The sequence below is a fragment of the Choristoneura fumiferana genome, chromosome 22 (genome assembly GCF_025370935.1).
Source record: "Choristoneura fumiferana chromosome 22, NRCan_CFum_1, whole genome shotgun sequence".
NCBI classification, from domain to species: domain Eukaryota; kingdom Metazoa; phylum Arthropoda; class Insecta; order Lepidoptera; family Tortricidae; genus Choristoneura; species Choristoneura fumiferana.
In genome coordinates this window covers 9,585,116-9,606,265 of record NC_133493.1, presented here as the reverse complement: position 1 = coordinate 9,606,265, position 21,150 = coordinate 9,585,116, and the positions used below count along the sequence as shown (strand labels likewise).

Genomic DNA, 21,150 nt, shown 5'->3' with positions numbered 1-21,150 from the left:
AATCGCGTTTTTTCCCAATTCTAATCGATACAGAAACATAGGCAGGTTTAGGTTATATTATAAGTTTGCATCAGCCCGAAGGGCCAAATCCACACAAAAAGTAGAAGCTCCGCTCTCCATCGCCACTGTTTCTATGTCGATTAAAATTGGGTAAAAACGCGATTGTGAAAATAAGCTTCAGTAAAAAAGTATAGGTATTGGAAAAAAAAGCTTTTGGGGAAAAAATGGAAATTTTGCTACTAGGAAATAACGATTTTGGGGAAATGATTTAACCAGCCCGGTAATCTATCGTTTGCCCGATTGTCCGATCTACTGCAGTCTATATGATAACATTTTAAAAAATCCAGCACAACAGCACGGTTCTATATATTTTATGGCAAACGTTGGTATGGCAAGTGAAATTCGGGCAAGTAAAGGTAAACGAACCAGCCCATCTGTTGGGACGCTGGTTTACATTACTACAATGGTCTGGAACGCGCTTAAGGCTAGCAATGGCAGCTATATTCTCGGCATCACTCGATTCTGTTTCCACTTGCTCAATAAAATTACAAACGCTGTCAATTAATGAATGTTAACATTTATTTTCTACATCTACATAATCATAATTATTTAGATGTGTAATCCGGTATAATCTATAGTTAAGTTATGATAGTGTGATACTGATACAAGTTGTGAGAGAGTAAAGTTGTGTTAACTGAGAGAATACTGAGCAGAAATAAAAGACAGTAACAATACAAGACCAATGCTAGGAGTGAATTCCTTTTTTGTGTGTTCATAAAGATAGTTGTAGAGCGAGACATTAGTGGCACAAAGTTGCCACCTTGGGTCATTGCATCAGTCTCTCAGTTTCTTACTCCCTCTATAGAACTGGCGGGTGGATCTTGGTTGTTTGTAAGTTTTAAGTGAAAAAAAAAGATGTCTAATATTTCTGATCAGATTCGCCATAAGTACTTTAAGATCCTTTTGTGTCTTCGGATATGCTTGTATGGATCGGGACCGAGTTGTATGAGTAAAGAAAAATGGCACACAAAAATATAGTATAGTTTACAATATAAGGCGGCTCTAGACCTACAATAACATTGTACAATACATTTTATTGTACAATAAGATTGAAAGACGCTCTTAAATCCAAACGATCAATTATATTGCGCAATAATACGAACTGCACAATGTTCAAAATATTGCGCAATACTGGCCCTACACTAAAAATATGGTGCATTAAAAATTAAACTCGCTCAAACTTTCGTTCATTCATTGCGCGATCTTCAATATTAACCCTAAACGGTCACAAAATTGCGCAATATAATTGAAGGTCTAGAGACCACCTAAATTCGCGCCATCTTTCGGATCTTTGTTTATATACGGTCCCCCCATTCTATTCTACATAGCTTTTATGACAACTATTTAAGTTAAATCTCTCATTGAAAAACATACAAGCATTATGATATAATGATTACTAAAATTCGTGCTACGCTAAGCAATAATTGATTTAGCTAATAGCTTTATTTAGTGTTATTTATTATAGAATAATTGTTAATGTTTTGTGTCGCATCGCATAAAATCATTTATCAGAACGGTTAGCAATCTTCGTAACTGTATTTGCACTATTTGTCCTTTAAAACTATAAACCCCTGTTTCACCATCCACGGATTAAATTTATTTGACGGATAAATGTGATGCCGTCTCTGTTTGTGTTCGAATAGACGGAGATGGCATCACATTTATCCGTCGAATAAAATTAGTCAATGGGTGGTGAAACAGCCCCTAAGTGTAGAAAAGGGACAGCGAGAATAAACAAGTGTGGTAGTCGCTCTAGAAATAAAGCTGACTCGCTATTCAAGGTACTATGTGTGATCTATAGCGTGCTCCATCTAAATTGTACTTTACCCACAGTGAGAAACTCTCTGAAACATTAATCGTCTCCTTTGAGTTGAAACACAGAAGGCTCTATTTTGGTGTATTTCAACCGACAGAGGCCACAATGACTTCTTTAAGAGCGTTTATACCTGCTGAGCTGGCAACGTTGCATTTTTGTTAGTTTTTCTCGATTATTCCATAAAAATTGAATGAAAATTTAAAATGTTGTCTGATAGAACACTTCTTAATATATAAGTTAATGTGTCTACTCCAATAATTATTCGATATAGACTTTTATTTTCTTTAATAACCATTTATAATCATTAATTCGTTTTTAAAGAATATAAAAGTCTATAACGAACATAGATGAGAGTGTGTAATAACGAAGAATTATTGGAGTAGACACGTTAACTTATATATTAAGAAGTGTTCTATCAGGCAACATTTTTAATTTTCATTCAATTTTTATGAAATAATCGAGAAAAACAAAAATGCAACGTTGCCAGCTCAGCAAAAATCAGTTCCTTTCCAAAATTACTTAACTACCTACCTATCCAGATCCTAAAACACCTGTTTCAATTATATTATGTCATGCCATAAATACTAGGTTCGCTTATCGGATAGTTATTATATATTATATATATTATAGGATACCTATCTAATGATTATTCTGAAAAACAGTTTTCTTAGAAAAAGAACGTATAAGTATTTCAAGAATTAAATGTCATAGATTGAAGACATTCTGAGGTAGGTGAGATAGGTGTTTTAGAAAATGGTTGTTTTGTACAAGGTTTATTATTTAACTAGCGCATTGTTTTCAATTGTAATGGGCATTTCATTCTGTCAAACGATATAAGTAATACGATGATGGTAGGAACAAAATCTGGAATCCTATTGACATGCTCATGCTCGACACTAACCACGTCCGACAATAATGACCACGAGTTTTTATTGCACAAAATTATGATTTTTGCAGTGCCATTGGCTAAAATTGCAATGTCTGCAGTCCACAAAATCCGAACCGATCTCGCTTCATACTATAGTTAATCTGTGTTGTAGCATATTAAATATTCGTTGTTATTTATTTTTTATACGGAATATTGATAAACGTTGCATTTTGTGTAGATTTTAAATTATAAGTTTGCAAAATAATTGGTTGTTTTAATGATAACCTTTCTCACTTCAGCATGCACTACCAGTTACACTTCTCTTATATATGTCGAAATTCTGCAAGGAAAGAGAGGGAGTAAGACTGTAAGACTTAAGTATACAAAATGTTGGTGCTTTTGCACTCACTTTATTCACTTAATAAATAACACGTTTGTTTGTACATAGAATGGCACAAAGAAAATTATACCTACTTGTAATAAATAACATGGGTAATAAAAAAATCTCTTAGGTACCTAATCAAAAAATGCCTCGTACATTTAAAGGCAGAGTATAACAAGTTACATTTTATAAACAAAAATACATAGGTACCATCAGCCAAATATGTGGTCCACCACCCTAAAGTTGATAATCGTTTGCATGTCATAAAACAATAATGCCAATAGCCGTGTCTGTCAAGTTCGATTTTAGCGACATATTTATTTGATAGGAACTTGTTTAACCGTTATAGTTTTCCTTGTAAGTTTGATAAACTTACTATCCATCCTGAATTTTTTCAAATTTTTCCACCCACCGGTTTTGATTTTAAAGAAAAATTGCACTTTAAAGTTGAATATTTTGCAAACAAATCACTGAATCGAAAAATCGTTTAAGCAACCCCCTATGCAGCAACGTCTATGGGAGGTACTTACTCTAAAAAAAAAAAAATTTTTTTTTTAATTTTTTACTTGGTATACCATTTTGTCGGCATAGCTTACATTATATATATTCGTGCAAATTACAGTTTTCTAGCATTAAGTCCCTGAGCAAAGCCGCGGACGGACAGAAAGACAGACATGGCGTAACTATAAGGGTTCTGTTTTTGCCATTTTGGCTACGGAACCCTAAAAAACCGGACAAGTGAAAGTCGGAATCGCGCATCGAGGGTTCCGTACACATTTATAGGTATGTAAGTAAACGGGAATCGTGTCTTGAAGATATTTCTCGCTTTTTCCGAGTGATTTAATAGATCCAGTGTATGCAGGGTCATACTCTTAAGCAAAATGTACCCAGTGTGGGGTCAGATTATTTTGGTCATTGACATTTACAGACAGACAAAAAAATCAAGATTTTCAGACTTTTCTAGTTGGTTGTGTTATAATAGCTACCGTCATACCAAATTTCAAGATTCTGAGTTTACGGTAAGTACCCTGGGTTTTGATTCCCTTGAGAGTTTCGAAAATTTGCGAAAATTTGCAGCGTAACCGGCTGCATCGCCTGCATCTTTTGATTGCGTTGGCTTAGAAGTTTGATTTTTTTCTCAGCTCCAAGGGACAGTAGATATATATAGATTGATATAAATTTCAGCTTGATACCTCCACAAGTCCACACGTTCTCGAGAAAAAGGGTCTTGACAGACAGACAGACAAAAAGTGATCATATAAGGGTTCCGTTTTTCCTTCTGATGTACGGAACCCTAAAAACACGTGAATTAAAACAATGATTGAAATACTATAAGTTACTAAAATAAAGTATTTATTATGAAAATTGTTATTTTAAAAGAAAATTGTTAAAATAAAATTATTTTTTCGGGCGTTAAAAAATATGCCAAGATTTGCGAATGCGTATATTATATTCATACATCACTATGCTACACTTCTCTTCTCTGATGTCAAAATTCTGCACGGCAGCAGCGAGGTGTAAGGCTGTAAGTATAAGACATTTAGTGCTTCTCAATTAACTTTATTCACTTAATAACACAGTACCTAGGCGACTGAGCTTTGCTCGGGCTAAAACTCGATAACAACCGTTTTCCCAGAGATACGACCAAGCTTAATCGATTTTTCATCCCCGAAAACCCCTACATTCCAAATTTCATTGGAGCCGTTTCCGAGATCCCAAAATATATATAACTACCCATATAAAAAAAAATTGGTCGTTTATCACTTAATTTACTAACACATGGTTGTTTGTACATAGAATAAACAGTAGGTAAACGTAATAAAATAACTTTTAACGACAGTTGTGACGACAGTATAACAAGTTAGTACTTATTTATTTTATAAACAGGAATACACAGTGTATTGTACGTACGAGTACGAGTAATGTACAGCAGTTTGATAAACACTTGAAAAACAAAAACACAAATGCAGTGATATACATTCATGCATCAGCTCAAAAAGCTGCTAGTGAGCTAGTGCATTATTTGAATAATATAATAATAAAGTAACTTACATATAACTAAGTATTGTATATAAGGATTGGGTCCGTCTCGCACGATCGGTTTTTAATATCAAAATTGCATATGTTGAAACCGTGTCGCAAATAAATCCAATTCCCCTGAAAAAATACGTGTAAACGTGTGATACAATTTACATTAACTTCCTTACTTTCAGATCACTATAAATAAACTTATCATTCATGAAGGCGGTCAATTCGGCGTTGTCTTGTTCTTTTATTTTTTTTACTACTTCCTGATACTCAGTTTTCAATGTTTCAGCTGGATTTATTGGTAATAACTCTAAAGCAAGGAGATAAGTTTCAAACATTTCCGTTTGAGTAAGCCCGCAGGCCACAAGAATAGAGACATCAGCAACGTTCAGCGACGGATTATTCTCATGAAAGACTTTATTTAGAACATAAAGAAAGTTATTCGTACAACACGATATTTTTCCAATAATTTTGCTAAAGAATGAAATGTAACAAAGTTTCTTATCCTTTAGCTCCTTTATAAAAAGACCTAACTGCGAACCAAAGTTAATACAGACTTCTTTATCGCTCCTTAATTCTCCATTGATAGCCTTTCCCATCATTATCTTAATTTCCAATCCCAAAAATACGAATACATTTCGGAAATACCAAACTGTTTTTCAAAACTCTCAAGTAAATATTCAAAAATGGGTACAACACCTCGGAAGTTAGTATTGCTGTATGAAGAGTTTGTTATAAGACTGTCAACGAACTTCCTGAAAAACACTTGGAAGATCAAATCTTCTGTATTGTAATCTTCATTCCAATGGTCGAAGCATTCTTTGGTTATTGCTTCGACTAATTTTAGGCTCTTTTCTTGTTTGGTTTCATTCGGGATATCAATAATATACCGAGCTGTAAGATTCCACAGCGCCACGTTCAATTCGGCGATGCCGTTGTCAGGTTCAGGACGAAGCTTCTCTTCATGTAGTATCTTCTGAACATGGTCATAGATTAGCGGCACAAGAAACTTGTCATCCATCAAAGAAATATTCGATGCAATTGAATCAACGACACGTTTTTTACGTTGAAAATTAGATTTCTTTTCAGGTAATATAACAACTGTTTTCCAAGCAATTTCCAAATATGGACCTCTGAGATTAGCTGGTATGCGGTAACCTCTAAAACACTCAAAAACCTCATTGGCGTCATCTTGATGTACAGTCAGTGTAAGGTCTTTCAACAATTCACACAAGATTTCCTGCGTTTTTCCTTGTTCTTCCGCCATCTTATTAAACAGTAACAAATAAAGAATCTGTCTTAATGAAACATTTTTTGTTTTCTTCCAAACGCTTGAAACGATATCTTTCAGCTTGTTTACTTCGAATGTCAAAAATGCTAAACGAAGACCACGTTTTTGTAAGGCTAAGGGAGCATCTATCAAAGAATTTATGAACTCTGAGCGTAAAGCGGGGGGTAGGTTCACCAGGTACATGTGAAACATGTCATTACACGGATGCACGTAATCCCCCTTTAAATACAAAGCAGTTTGGGAAAGTGGCACAGGCGGCCGAGAATAACTCTGAAAGCGGCAAATTGCTTCTCGGGTGTATAGGATATAGTAACCATTTTTATCATGTTCTATTTTCCGGTTTGTAGGTGCAAACTTATCCATTATTTCTCCTTTAGTTTTCTCATCTCCCAGTTGAAAAATAGCAAACACAATCGAAAATATAGCTCGATACTCACTAATAGCGTTATCTGGCAGTGATTCATACAATGTCTTCTTACAGAATTCCAGGCATTGTTTCGCAATATCGTTTGAGAAAAATGTTTTGATTCTTCTCAAAAGCAAGTTGATTCGAAAACAATAAGAGTTATTGAACTCATCTTTTATTAAAGGCAGTTTTTCCACGATTAGTGAAGCATCTTCTTTGAGACATCGCATCAAATATCCTTCTGTGATTTGTACTTTTTCTACTGGTTTTTCAGATTTTCCCACAATATGTCCAAAGTTTTCCAAATCCAGCTGCATGTATTTTAAGACTATTTCTGGATATTGATCTTCTTTACTGAAAACGCGTTTCAACTCTACAGATTGATGTAAATAAGAGCGAACTTTGTCTTTCATATCATTATTATATTCCTGCGAATCAAATTCCGATATTTCGCTGATTATAAATTGATTCATATAATTGTATACATGATCTTTTTTCTCATCATTCAACTGATCCAAGTAATGCTTAAAATAATAAAAAAAACAATGAACATGCCTTAAGGATATATTCAAGCCTTCAGTTTTATTATTAATTATATGATATATCAATGAAACTGTACGAACTTCATCAGGTCCCCCGTATTCTGAAGTTTTGTAGATCTCAGCACTGTGCAATAACATATCAAAAGCGCCCCAGCAAGCGTCGTCAAACTCTAATACCGCGTGGTGCTCCATGACTGTTTTTATAAAGTCAAGTTTCTTATCTCTTCTTTCATTAACATGTCTATTGTAATAATAGTTTAACAGCTCTTCCAAATCCGTTTGAGTCTTTGCTGACTTTACCAAAACCTTAAGCATGTCTGATCTTTTGCTTACATCAGTGACGATATATATCTGCGATTTTATTTCTTTGAAGGACTTTGCGAATGTTACATATTCATACCACTTGTAATTTTCGTCTTCCGGAATAACGTCTACGTTCTCTTGTAGGTGCCTTAAAGCCCAAGTTTCGCGCTCTTCAAAAGTCATCAGATCGTAATATTTGTGTTTGTAGAAATTCGTGCCCATTTCAAATTGTGATGTATTGTATTTTTCAGTATAGATCTTTTTTACAAAATTAAATATGCTTGGTGTTTTTATTAGATCAAGTATGTGCTTGTTAGTTCTGAAATAATCACATCTCCAAAATTCACTAATATCATCTTGAAGAAGAGCCACTGCATAGACTATCGCATCTTCAGAAGAACTGTATTTGACTAATTCGCTTTTATTTAAAATGTTTAGATACAAAAGTGGTTTCTTTACAACTCTATCCTTGTGCTTCTTTAATATACTTCGCGACATTTTAACACCAACAATTATTCTATAATAGTTAGTCCCGGTGTGCTTTTCCAAAAGATTTAGATACTTCTCTTCATTCAAAGAGTACAAATATGATAATTCTATAAGTGGCCTTTCTCTTTCTCCATAAGTATCAGCCAAAGTGAAAGAGTTACCAATAAACTTTTTCATGTAATCAGTTTCCACTTGCTTACACAAATCAAAAAATCTCGACTCATCATTCATAAGCTCGTTTTTAAAAGATTCAGATGTGAAAATTAAGAACTTGAGAGCATTGTTCAACATTTTTGTATTCATACAGTACTCATAGAACAGCTGTGTTCTTGTTTCGTCCCTTAAGTGAATGGATAATGTGCTGAGCGTCTTTTTCTTCATTTTCAACGACATTTTGGGAAAAATATGATGATGTAAATAATCTGGATTGATCAAGTGAGCATAGTCACTGCCATAGAGCCATTCACACTTCAGTGCTCTCGAGACATACAAACTGTCGCCAGATTTCAATTCTTCAAGCACATAATCAACATTTTTGTATTTGGAAGCCAAATCTATTTTGAAAATCCTGTCAATATCAGAATTATCAACACACTCTAGTTCTTTTAGGTCAATATTGTTTTTAAATGCTTCTTTTACTTTTAGATTAAGTTCCTTCTGTCTCTCGCAGATATTCCTACCTTGCAAAGTTATCATTGTGCAGGATGTACCTGAAACATGCAAAACAATTATGGTTTTCTTACCGTCAACCAATTCATTTACTGACAGGAGCTGGACAAAAAAGTGAACAATAAAAAATAGATCCTCCATCTATTCATCTCAGCGTATACATCTTCCACTGCAGACCACAGGCCTCCTCTCGAAATAAGAGGGCTTGAGCCGTAGCTCCAACGCGGGGCGTGTGGATTGGAAAATTCATACACACTATTTAATTTCTTTGCAGGTTATACAGGTTTCCTCAAGATGTTTTTCTTCATCATTAATAATAATGATAATTCATTTATTTATTCAAACAACAAAGATATATATATTATTAGTGGTTTACTTATAACTGCTTGTCATGAAACCCGTGGTCGGTCGCATGAGTCATTGCGCGTACACATTGTCTTGTCATGAAGCCCAAGGTCGGTCAATGAGTCAGTGCCCGTACTGATGGCGCTGCGCGCGCTCTTGCTGCATGACTACATGGACCACCACATGCACACGCACGTTGCGGCGCATGCCGAGGGAGGTAGAGGGCGACGTTGCCAAGAGCACAGCCTAAGGTATCGCCAATATTTGGAAGAATTATATTTTTTCTTTTACAAATATAAAATTTTACTTGCAAATGTGATGAAAAACATTGTATGTCGCACGGGCGGTACTAGAATTACGAACATCGACTCATTAAAGCCCTCAGTCTTCGACTTCGGGCTTCTAATAGACTCTCGTTCGTAATTCCTTATTTACCGCCCTTAAGACACAATGTACTATTAAAAAACACGCTTTTATAAATGCACGTAAAAACAAAAAATAAATTATGGATCGTTCAAGTCTTCTATTTCTAGGCTGAAGTGTAAACTATGTGCTTTTAATTATAATATTTGATTGTAAAAGCGTGGGGCTGGGGCGCTGGAACAGGAAAGACTTTCTTTCTTGTTAACAACTACAACCAAGGACTAGTATGGGCACGTATTTGAATATCGAAATTTAAAATATCTAAAGTTAAAACGTCGACGGCCAAAATATCGAAAATCAAAATATCGAATGATCTAAATATCTACTATCATTATATCGACGTCTGGAATTCCTAAAACCGAAATATCGAACGGCTAAAATATCGAAAGTTCAAAATATCGACAACCGAATGATCGATATATGTTAATATCGAAACACAAAATATCAACCGTCAAAAAACCAAATATTAAAATATCGAAAATTGAAATAGCGAAGTATCTTAATATCAAGAAAAATGCATAGAACTCGATACTGGCACTCGCCGGCCGCTACCGCAGCAAGCTCGCTTCGCTCGCTCGGCTCGTGCTTGTTTTGGTCACGGTTAGGTTGAACCTAACCGCTCCTCCTCGCTGCGCTTGTTGTCGCGCCTAATTTTTAGATTAGATTACTTAGTACCTAGAATTTAACTGAAGTCTTATGAATTCAACCGAATAGTTTAGGTGCGACGATGAGCACAGCGAGGAGGAGCGTGTTAGGTCCAACTGTGGCCAAAACAAGGCCAAAGTTAAATTTCGTATCAGTAATCGATTATTGTACCCTTCGGTATTATAGACATTCGATATTTAGAATTTCGATCTTAGAATCGTTCGAAATTTTAATTTTCGATATTTTATCCGTCGATATTAGGATTTTCGAAATTTTACCATTCGATAATTGTACCGTTCGATAATTTATACTTTCGACGTTTTGAATTTCGACCTTATGATCGTTCGACATTCTGATTTTCGATATTTTGACCGTCGACGTTTTAACCTTAGATATTTTAAATTTCGATATTCAAATACGTGCCCACTAGTATATATAATCCTTGCTAATACTAACTTCCTGGCGGAAGCTGCATGAGGTCGCACAAGACAAGAGCAACGTTTATGCCGCCCAAGGGTTAAGTAGGTACCTACCAAAGAACGTCTTTCCTGTTCCAGCGCCCCACGTTTTTACCATCTAATATTATAATAAAAGCACATAGTTTACACTTCAGCCCAGAAATAGAGACAACTTGAACGATCAATATTTTTTTTTGTTTTTACGTGCTTTTATATATAAAAGCGTGTTTTTCTCGTTTTTCTAGTGTTTTTTAAACTATTAATTTATTTTATACTTTTTGGTCTGATAACGAAATATTTTTAACATTTATACATTTATTTTAAGCACAGAATATATAATAGTACTAATTTTAAGTAGGCGAACGAGCCCGCATCCTCTTCATCTCCGCCAGTGCGTCAGCAGGGCTACTACGAAACTCGTAATTCGAAGTTCGTGTCGTGCGGTCCCTCTCGCTCTCGTATTAAATAGTGTAAGTGTCAGAGGGACAGCACGACACGAACTTCGAGTTTCGTAGTAGCCCAGCTGTATTGCATGGTGTTTTATCTGTCAGCTTAGAACAAAGGTTTGTTATGACAATGTATGAACAAATTGAAACCTGATCGTGTTCAAAGTCCATTACGTGGCCTTTCTTACAAGGCAAACACGACTATGATACGATTTTCCATCATGAAATTCCAGTTCATATCTTCCGGCTCCATCATCAGATCAGTTCGACAGTACCATATAATATTATTTATTTAGATTAGGAATTTTATTATTAACATAGGGACTTTATACATCCCCTTGCTGTATAATAATTTTATTATTAACTCAGGGACTTTATACATCCCCTTGCTATGTTTAAGGCTGTATATTGTTAAGCTTATGGATTTTAAACTTTTATATTTTTAGTTTAAATTCTAGTCACAGGCTCGCGACGTCGAAGTTCCCAAGACGATCCCATAGAGCTTATGGGAACGGAAGCAATACCATGCCCTCGGTACCGCTCTGCTTTCAGAGCATGACTGAGTGCGTGTGAGCTAACTTTGGGGGCGGCAGATGTGAACTTGCCTTCGAAATCCAAAAGCTTAATGAAGTTGACCTGAAATGTATATTTCAGAACTAAATTATTGTTACTATTATTTTAAAACATCATCATCAAAATTCGATCACCAAAATAATACATCTGTCACCTAATAAATATATCAGTTCGATGCTTCTAACTATTCTACTAAGGCAGGTCTGGTTAGGTACGACGACGAGCGAAGCGAGGAGGAGTGTTAGGTAGAACTGCGACCCTCAGTGCGCGAGCCGAGCGAGCTAAGCGAGCGTGCCGCGGCAGCGGCCGGCGAAGTGCCAGAACCGAACATTTTTGCTAACTTGTATGATGAATATAATGTTTGTAGTAGGAACTTGAGTCTTGGATGTTTGTATGTATTTAAGTAAAGTACATATGTATATATGTATGTTCTACCCGTTGTTTAGCGCCCATAGAACAAACTTTGCTTAGTTTGGGGCTGGGTCAATTGGTGTAATTTGTGAGAAGATATTATTATTATTATTTCATTCATAGTAGGTATATCACTATCGTCAAATTTCAGTTCAATTATTTGATTATCAATATTATTTTCCAGTGATTATAATTAATTTTTAGGAAGCCATTTCTATATTGTTTGGTGATTCAGTTTTAGTGACACATCTATTATTTTGGAAACCAATATAATTTTTATTTGATAATCAATATTATTTCCGAGTAATTTTTAAATAATATTTAGGTAACCGTTTTAATATTAATTGGTGATTCAATTTAGGTGACAGGTCTACTATTTCAGGAACAAAGATTATTTATTAGGTCGCCGAAAACGCATTTATTAGGTGATCAATAAAGTCATACTTACCCTTTATTTTTTATACGGAATAAACCTTGGATTTTGTGTAGATTTTTAATTATATAAGTTTGCACAAGAATTGGTTGTTTTAATGATAACCTCTCTCACTTCAGTGGGTACTAAGTACGGTCAGCATCAAAAGTAGCTGGTTACTTTTTTACTCGTGTCACATTACTTAACACATTTTCAATCTTGTATCGCGCTAAGTACGTAGCTGTAAAACGACAAAGTACAAAAGTAACCAGCTACTTTTGATGCTAACTGTACTACACTTCTCTGGTGTTGAATTTCTGCAAGAAAGCGAGGGAGGGAGTGAGATTGTATTAGGTAAGTATACAAAATTTGGTGCTTCTGCTCTGCACTCACTTTATTCACTTAATAACACATGTTTGTTTCTACATAAGATGGCACAAATAAAATATACCTACTTGTAATAACAGTAAGGTACTTAACAAAAAAACCTTTTAATCTAAAAATACCTCTTAATTTAACGACAGTACCTATTAAGTTACTTATTTTTAATGATCGTTATCAGCGTGCAGTTTTTGTAGCATAGCAAAGTTTAAGTTTGGCAAAAAATAAATACATGTAAATATTCAATATTATTTTTACATTAAAGTTACATCGCGCAGGATTAACTTTTAGCTACTTATAATTTTTGGATTAATAGGTATAATCCCATAGGTAAATATCCCATTTATTTAAATATAATTATATTTATTTTGTCTTCTGTGTGTTTATTTGCATTTTTATTACAAAGTGTGTTTATTTTTTTCTCCGACCACACATTGCTACCAAAACTGCACTGATAGATAACGGTATTTGCTTATTTTACAAACAGGAATACATACTGTAGTATAGGTACGTAATGCACCTACAGCAGTTTAAAAAAATATACTTGACGAACACTTGAAAAATAAAAACACAAGCGCAGTGATATAAGTTATTAAAATATATATATTCTAACTCAAAAAGCTGCTAGTGTATTATTTGAATAATAATAAAAGATATGCATTTAAGTATTGAGATGATTTACGGAAGCCTTCGTACGCAAGTCCGGTCCGACTCGCACGATCGGTTTTTAATATTAAAATTGCATATGTTGAAACCGTGTCACAAATAATCACTCCCAAATCCCCTGACAAATAAACGTGTGATATAATTTACATAAACTTCCATACTTTCAGATCACTATAAATAAATTTATCTTTCATGAAGGCTGTCAATTCGGCGTTTTCTTTTTCTTTTATTTTTTTTATTACTTCCTGATACTCAGTTTTCAATGTTTCAGTTGGATTTATTGGTAATATCTCTAATGCAAGGAGATAAGTTTCAAATATGTCTGTCTGAGTTAGCCCGCAGGCCGCAAGAATAGACACATCATCAACGTCCAGCGAAGGATCATTCTCATCAAGAAAGTCATGCATACAACACGATATTTTTTCAATGATTTTGCTAAAGAATGAAATGTAACAAAGTTTCTTATCCTTTAGCTCTTTTATAAAAAGACCTAACTGCGAACCAAAGTTAATACAGACTTCTTTATCGCTACTCAACTCTCCATTGATAGCCTTACCCATCATTAGTCTTAATTTCCAATCCCAAAAATATGAATACATTTCGGATATACCAAACTGTTTTTCAAAACTCTCAAGTAAATATTCAAAAATGGGTACAACGCCTCGGAAGTTAGTATTGCTGTATGAAGAGTTTGTTATAAGACTGTCTACGAAATTCCTGAAAAACACTTGGAAGATCAAATCTTCTGTATTGTAATCTTCATTCCAATGGTCGAAACATTCTTTGGTTATTGCTTCGACTAATTTTAGGCTCTTTTCCTGTTTGGTTTCATTCGGAATGTCAATAATATACCGAGCTATAAGATTCCACAGCGCCACGTTCAATTCCACAACGCCGTTGTTAAGTTGAGGACGAAGTTTCTCTTCACGTAGTATCTTCTGAACATGGTCATAGATTAGCCGCACAAGAAACTTGTCATCCATCAAAGAAATGTTCGATGCAATTGAATCAACGACACGTATTTTACGTTGAAAATTAGATTTCTTATCAGGTAATATAACAACTGTTTTCCAAGCAATTTCCAAATAAGGACCTCTGAGATTAGCGGGTACTCGGTAATCTGTAAAACACTCAAAAACCTCATCGGCGTCATCTTCATGTAAAGTCAGTGTAAGTTCTTTCAACAATTCAAACAAGATTTCCTGCGTTTTTCCTTGTTCTTCCGCCGTCTTATTAAACAGCAACAAATAAAGAATTTGTCTTAATGACACATTATTTGTTTTCTTCCAAACGCTCGAAACAAGATCTTTCAGCTTGTTTACTTCGAATGTCAAAAATGCTAAACGAAGACCACGTTTTTGTAAGGCTAAGGGAGCATCTATCAAAGAATTTATGAACTCCGAGCGTAAAGCGGGGGGTAGGTTCACCAGGTACATGTTAAACATATCATTACACTTATGGACGTAATCTCCCTTTAAATACAAAGCCGTTTTGGAAAGTGGCACAGGCGGCCGAGAATAACTCTGGAAGCTACAAATTGCTGCTTGGGTGTATAGGACATAGTAACCAATTTTATCATGTTCTATTTTCGGGTTTGTAGGTGCAAACTTATCCATTATTTCTGCTTTAGTTTTTTCATCTCCCAGTTGAAAAATAGCAAACACAATCGAATATATAGCTTTATATTCAGTAATAGCGATACCTGGCAGTGATTCATACAGTGTTTTCTTACAAAACTCCAGACATTGTTTTGCAATATCGTTTGAGAAATATATTTTGATTCTTCTTAAAAGCAAGTTGATTCGAAAAATAGAAGAGTTATTGAACTCATCTTTTATTAAAGGCAGTTTTTCCACGATTAGTGAAGCATCTTCTTTGAGACATCGCAACAAATAACCTTCTGTGATTATTACTTTTTCTACTGGTTTTTCAGATTTTCCTACAATATGTCCAAAGTTTTCCAAATCCAGCTGCATGTATTTTAAGACTATTTCTGGATATTTATCTTTACTGAAAACGCGTCTCAACTTTACAGATTGGTGTAAATAAGAACGAACTTTGTCTTTGACATCATCACTATATTCCTGCGAATCAAATTCCGATATTTCGCTGATAATAAATTGATTTATATAATTGTATATAAGATCTTTTCTCTCATCATTCAACTGATCCAAGTAATACTCAAAATAATTATTAAAATCAACAAGCCTTAAGCATGTCTTTAAGTCTTCGGGAAGAGTTTTATTATTAATTATATGATATATCAATGAAACTGTAAGAACATCATCAAGTCCCCAGTATTCTGAAGTATTGTAGATATCAACACTGCGCAATATCATATCAAAAGCGCCCCAGCAAGCGTCGTCAAACTCTAATACCGTGTGGTGCTCCATGACTGTATTTATAAAGTCAAGTTTCTTACCTCTTCTTTCATTAACATGTCTATTGTAATAATAGTTCAAGAGCTCTTCTAAATCCCTTTGAGTCTTTGCTGACTTTACCAAAACCTTAAGCATGTCTGATCTTTTGCTTACATTTGTGGCGATATATATCTGCGATTTTATTTCTTTGAAGGACTTTGCGAATGTTACATATTCATACCACTTGTAACTTTTGTCTTCCGGAATAACGTCTAGATTCTCTTGTAGGTGTCTTAAAGCCCAAGCTTCGCGCTCTTCAAAAGTCATCAGATCGTAATATTTGTGTTTGTAGAAATTCGTGCCCATTTCAAATTGTGATGTATTGTATTTTTCAGTATAGATCTTTTTTACAAAATTAAATATGCTTGGTGTTTTTATTAGATCAAGTATGTGCTTGTTAGTTCTGAAATAATCACATCTCCAAAATTCACTAATATCATCTTGAAGAAGAGCCACTGCATAGACTATCGCATCTTCAGAAGAACTGTATTTGACTAATTCGCTTTTATTTAAAATGTTTAGATACAAAAGTGGTTTCTTTACAACTCTATCCTTGTGCTTCTTTAATATACTTCGCGACATTTTAACACCAACAATTTTTCTATAATAGTTAGTCCCGGTGTGCTTTTCCAAAAGATTGAGATACTTCTCTTCATTTAAAGAGTACAAATATGACAATTCTATAAGTGGCCTTTCTCTTTCTCCATAAGTATCAGCCAAAGTGAAAGAGTTACCAATAAACTTTTTCATGTAATCAGTTTTCACTTGCTTACACAAATCAAAAAATCTCGACTCATCATTCATAAGCTCGTTTTTAAATGATTCAGATGTGAAAATTAAAAACTTGAGAGCATTGTTCAACATTTTTGTATTCATACAGTACTCATAGAACAGCTGTGTTCTTGTTTCGTCCCTTAAGTGAATGGATAATGTGCTGAGCGTCTTTTTCTTCATTTTCAACGACATTTTGGGAAAAATACGATGATGTAAATAATCTGGATTGATCAAGTGAGCATAGTCACTGCCATAGAGCCATTCACACTTCAGTGATCTCGAGACATACAAACTGTCTCCAGATTTCAATTCTTCAAGCACATAATCAACATTTTTGTATTTAGAAGCCAAATCTATTTTGAAAATCCTGTCAATATCAGAATTATCAACACACTTCAGTTCTGTTAGGTCAATTTTGTTTTCAGCTGCTTCTTTTACCTTTAGATTAAGTTCCTTATGTCTCTCGCAGATATTCCTACCTTGCAAAGTTATCATTGTGAAGTAAGTACTTACCTGAAACATGCAAAACAATTATTGTTTTCTCACTTAAATGTCACACACAAGTCATCTTGATCGAGTCCTAAACAATGCTGAAAATATACTTAGTAATTTTTTACATCAGCTTCGAATGCTGGGTCGCCCTGGGCACCAAACAGGCTCAGTCTGCCACTAGGTATAAGTAGTCATCATCATCATCATCAGCCGGAAGACGTCCACTGCTGAACAAAGGCCTCCCCCTTAACGCCACAATGACAACTCGCCACTTGCATCCACCGGTTTCTCGCAACTCTCACGATGTCGTCAGTCCACCTGGTGGGGTGGGGGGCCTGCCAATGCTTCGTCTTCCGATTCGTGGTTGCCACTCGAGGACTTTTCTCCCCCAACGGTTATCTGTTCTTCGAACGATGTGGCCCGCCCATTTCCACTTCATCATCTATGCATTAACTTCATTTTCCAGCTATGTCGGTGACTTTAGGTCTTCGATGAATTACCGTATTCCGGAATCTATCGCGCAAAGAAACCCCAAGCATAGCTCTTCCCATAGCTCGTTGCTATGATGAAGAAGGCCGTAGATGACCAATGGAACTCGTCAAAGCTAAGTAATGCTCGCTCGTCTATAAACGATCATGATTAATACTCCTAGATAAGTGACTAAGAAGAAGCTTCAAGTTAATGATTCTTTCGAACTGATCTGATGCTGAAGCCGGAAGGTAGGCAATGGAACTCTGTTATAAAACAACGCAACTAAGCCGTGTTTGGGCTTACTGGAATCATTGTGAGATGTTCTTTGGCTATGAATCACTAAAAAGTTAGAAATAAAGTTTTTTTTTAACAAAAAAAGTAAAACCTACTCCAAAACTACTCAGACGGCCGAATGGCCAAGTGGTTAGAGATCCTGACTGACTACAAAGCTTGAGGTCCCGGGTTCGATTTCTGGCCGGGGCAGATATTTGTATGAATAATACGAACATTTGTTCTCGGGTCTTGGATGTTTAATATGTATTTAAGGACCTATGTATTTATCTATTTAAGTATGTTTATCCGTTGCCTAGTATCCATAGTACAAGCTTTGCTTAGTTTGGGACTAGGTAATTGATATCAAGTGCCCCATGATATTTATTATTATTATTAAATTAAAAAATTTTAACCAACTACTAAACCCTTGGGTACCTACTAGCTCGAACAAAGTCGGTGACTCAGCACAACCCCAGTAGGAGGGATTAAAACCCATAGTATTTAGGTGAGGTAGACGACTATTGTTCCACTCCTGCTGGCTTGTGCTGAGTCACCGACTTCGAGCTAGTAGGTACCTAGAAAAATATTTTCAAGGGTTTTGTAGTTGGTTCCATTTTATTTATTTTTTAATTTTTTGGAGTCAGTTTTGCCTTTTTGTTAAAAACATTCTTTATTTGCAAGTACATATCTGGTAAACAATAAGCTGAGAAATCAATAGCTATTACATAGCCCAGGAAGGCCAATACTGCTAGACCACATCTAAGTTCCAGGCCAAATTTTATTAAAGAAAAGAAGAAAGAATAAATTTATTTGCCAAAATTCGGCACAACGAAAAAAATAAACTACAACTAAAAACATAAGACAACCTTACATAATCTTATATACTAAATAAATAGGATAAAAGAAAAGAAACATTGTGCCGAAAGAAGCAAAAAGAGCCATCTCAGCGTGTTGCCATGGTAAGCTGCAGTGCTGCTTTTTAGTATGACCCTTATTATTCCTAATTTCCTGCAGTTACATTGACTGTTTGTCAAAATAAGTATTAATGCAATGCGAGCCACTGTTTAGAAAGTTTTTGCTCAAAATTTGCATTGGTTTTTGCTGATGAGTCTTTTTTTTTTAAATGTTAACTTCATGCCAGTTTAGCATGGACACTAAGAGGGTCAAAAATCTTACACAAAAATTGGTTAAGTATACATATACTTTACACAGTATGATTTCTAATCGGTAACCAGGAGTTGACAAGTATTAATAACCAGCTAAAATGGTTTAGCAAGCAGGTGAAATTCTCACACAATTAGCTCTCTGCTTAATTAATTACAGTCAACAATGTTCTTCAAATCAATAACCACCGGACACATGGCCATCCTACATTAATCATTGAGGTGGAGAAGGTAAGATACCTATGGGGAATTCCCCGTAAGTCTTATTCACTACTTTGCTATGCATTTGACAAAGACAACTTATTTCTCATAATTACATTATAAAGCTTATGAAACAAGGTTGTATACTCATAGACTAAGCCAGTAAGTACTTAGTAAGAGGCGACAAAGGATTGCAAACCAAAATTATAAAAGTAAAAGATTTTTTTTGTTTCATAACAATGTAACTGCAACTTCAATGTGATTGCTATCAATAACCGAATTAGACACCGATGATTAGACATAACTTACAAATATATTGTGCTACAAAAAGTCGCATGCCGCTTACGTGCTTAGAAATAAAACTTATGGCAAAAAGTTATTGCAAAAGTACCTACTTTTTCTATGAAAAATCTGGACGTTAAAAAATTGAAAAATTAAGACATTTGTACCTTCTAATCCTTGTCCAAATACAGTTCAACTGCAACTGTTGTAAGTAATATTTACTGTAAATAGGCACCCACTGGCCGCATGTAAGCAGCAATCACAACCCCCTAAACATAATCTCAACTTTTCTAAATAAATATAAATTAATAAGTTTTATCTTCGACTTATATACGTACTGTTATGTTAATGTTATCGCCTCGCCTGTCTCTGTCTGTGGTGTACGGTGACCGGGTGACTAATAAATATAAATAAAAATAATAACTAAATTAAAGAACCATAGAAAATCTCAAGTCATCATTGACAGTATTGTGTTGCCAGCAACTCGGAACCTAACGCCACATTTTTCACATTCACAGCTTGAAAAGCCTACAAATTTGAGCCAAACTACAAACTTCGCTATAGATAGGTAGAGTTATTCACGATGACGCGTGCCGTGGTTCTTATTACAATGTCGTTAATGTCTTTTGAAAAGCCTACTAATTGGCCTGGTACTAAAAACTTCGCTATAGATAGGTAGAGTTATTCACGATGACGCGTGCCGTGGTTCTTATTACAATGTCGTTAATGTCTAGTTTTGACAAATCACGCGTCTTCGTGGATGGCACTGGGTATAATAAACCGAATTAACATCAAAAGTCAAAGTCACAGTAAGTGCTTGTTATAGCCTAAATTGAATTAAGATATTTTGACTTTGACAAATAAATTACATACTCTTAACTATCACTAGTAGGGACTAAATTATTTCCTAAATAAATTAGGTTCTGGCACTTCGCCGGCCGCTACCAAGGCGCGCTCGCTTTGCTCGCTCGGCTCGCGCGTTTTTGGTCGTAATTGTACCTAACGCTCTTCCTCGCTCCGCTCATCTTCGTACCTAATTTTCCGGCCAAATTTTTTGCCAAATTGACAGTAAAAGTTTCATTTACATTACTGAAATATTTTTGAAGTAGGAAATATTGCGTAACAGTAACACCCACCAATGCGACACCTACACACAAGTTGACACAAGAGATTTTTAAATTTTGCTCTTGCTATACGGTAGTGAACTCCATCACGGCTTAGCGCTATCTCACTTGCTCGCTCCAATCTGCATAGATAGAAACAACTTGCTCAGTGACAAAAATGCGCGCAAAATCAGTTTTCAGTTAATTTGAACTGCTTTAAGAAACAATGCATGCAATGAAAAAAAATTATTGCTACAACATAATTTGTTAAATTTACTGAGCATGTCATCTTAAGAACTTTCCCGGCAATAATAACAAAATGTCACGAGATGGTCACGAGTGTCACCCTCTCTCCCT

The 21,150-nt window shown here is 35.1% G+C and overlaps 1 protein-coding gene across 3 annotated transcripts; it reads right to left on the bottom strand.

Moving 5' to 3' along the window:
* Nucleotides 1–5,727: 5,727 nt before the first annotated feature.
* On the bottom strand, nt 5,728–20,196 carry LOC141440108 (uncharacterized). 3 transcript variants are annotated; one of them, XM_074104572.1, is made up of 2 exons: nt 20,029–20,196; nt 5,728–8,895 (listed from the first exon to the last, which is right to left on the bottom strand). In XM_074104572.1, the coding sequence occupies exon 2, from the start codon at nt 8,879–8,881 to the stop codon at nt 5,756–5,758; it is 3,126 nt and encodes a 1,041-aa protein (XP_073960673.1). In that variant the 5' UTR covers nt 8,882–8,895; nt 20,029–20,196; the 3' UTR covers nt 5,728–5,755. The 3 variants fall into 3 exon arrangements, with proteins under 3 accessions (XP_073960673.1, XP_073960674.1, XP_073960672.1); XM_074104573.1 differs by lacking the exon at nt 20,029–20,196 and adding an exon at nt 19,858–20,019; XM_074104571.1 differs by lacking the exon at nt 5,728–8,895 and adding an exon at nt 12,936–17,321 and having other exon boundaries at nt 20,029–20,194.
* Between the last annotated feature and the right edge of the window lie 954 nt (nt 20,197–21,150).

Excerpts from the sequence above, each read along its gene's own strand:
- LOC141440108 (XM_074104571.1), bottom strand. The coding sequence starts at position 17,303 with ATGATAACTTTGCAAGGTAGGAATATCTGCGAGAGACATAAGGAACTT.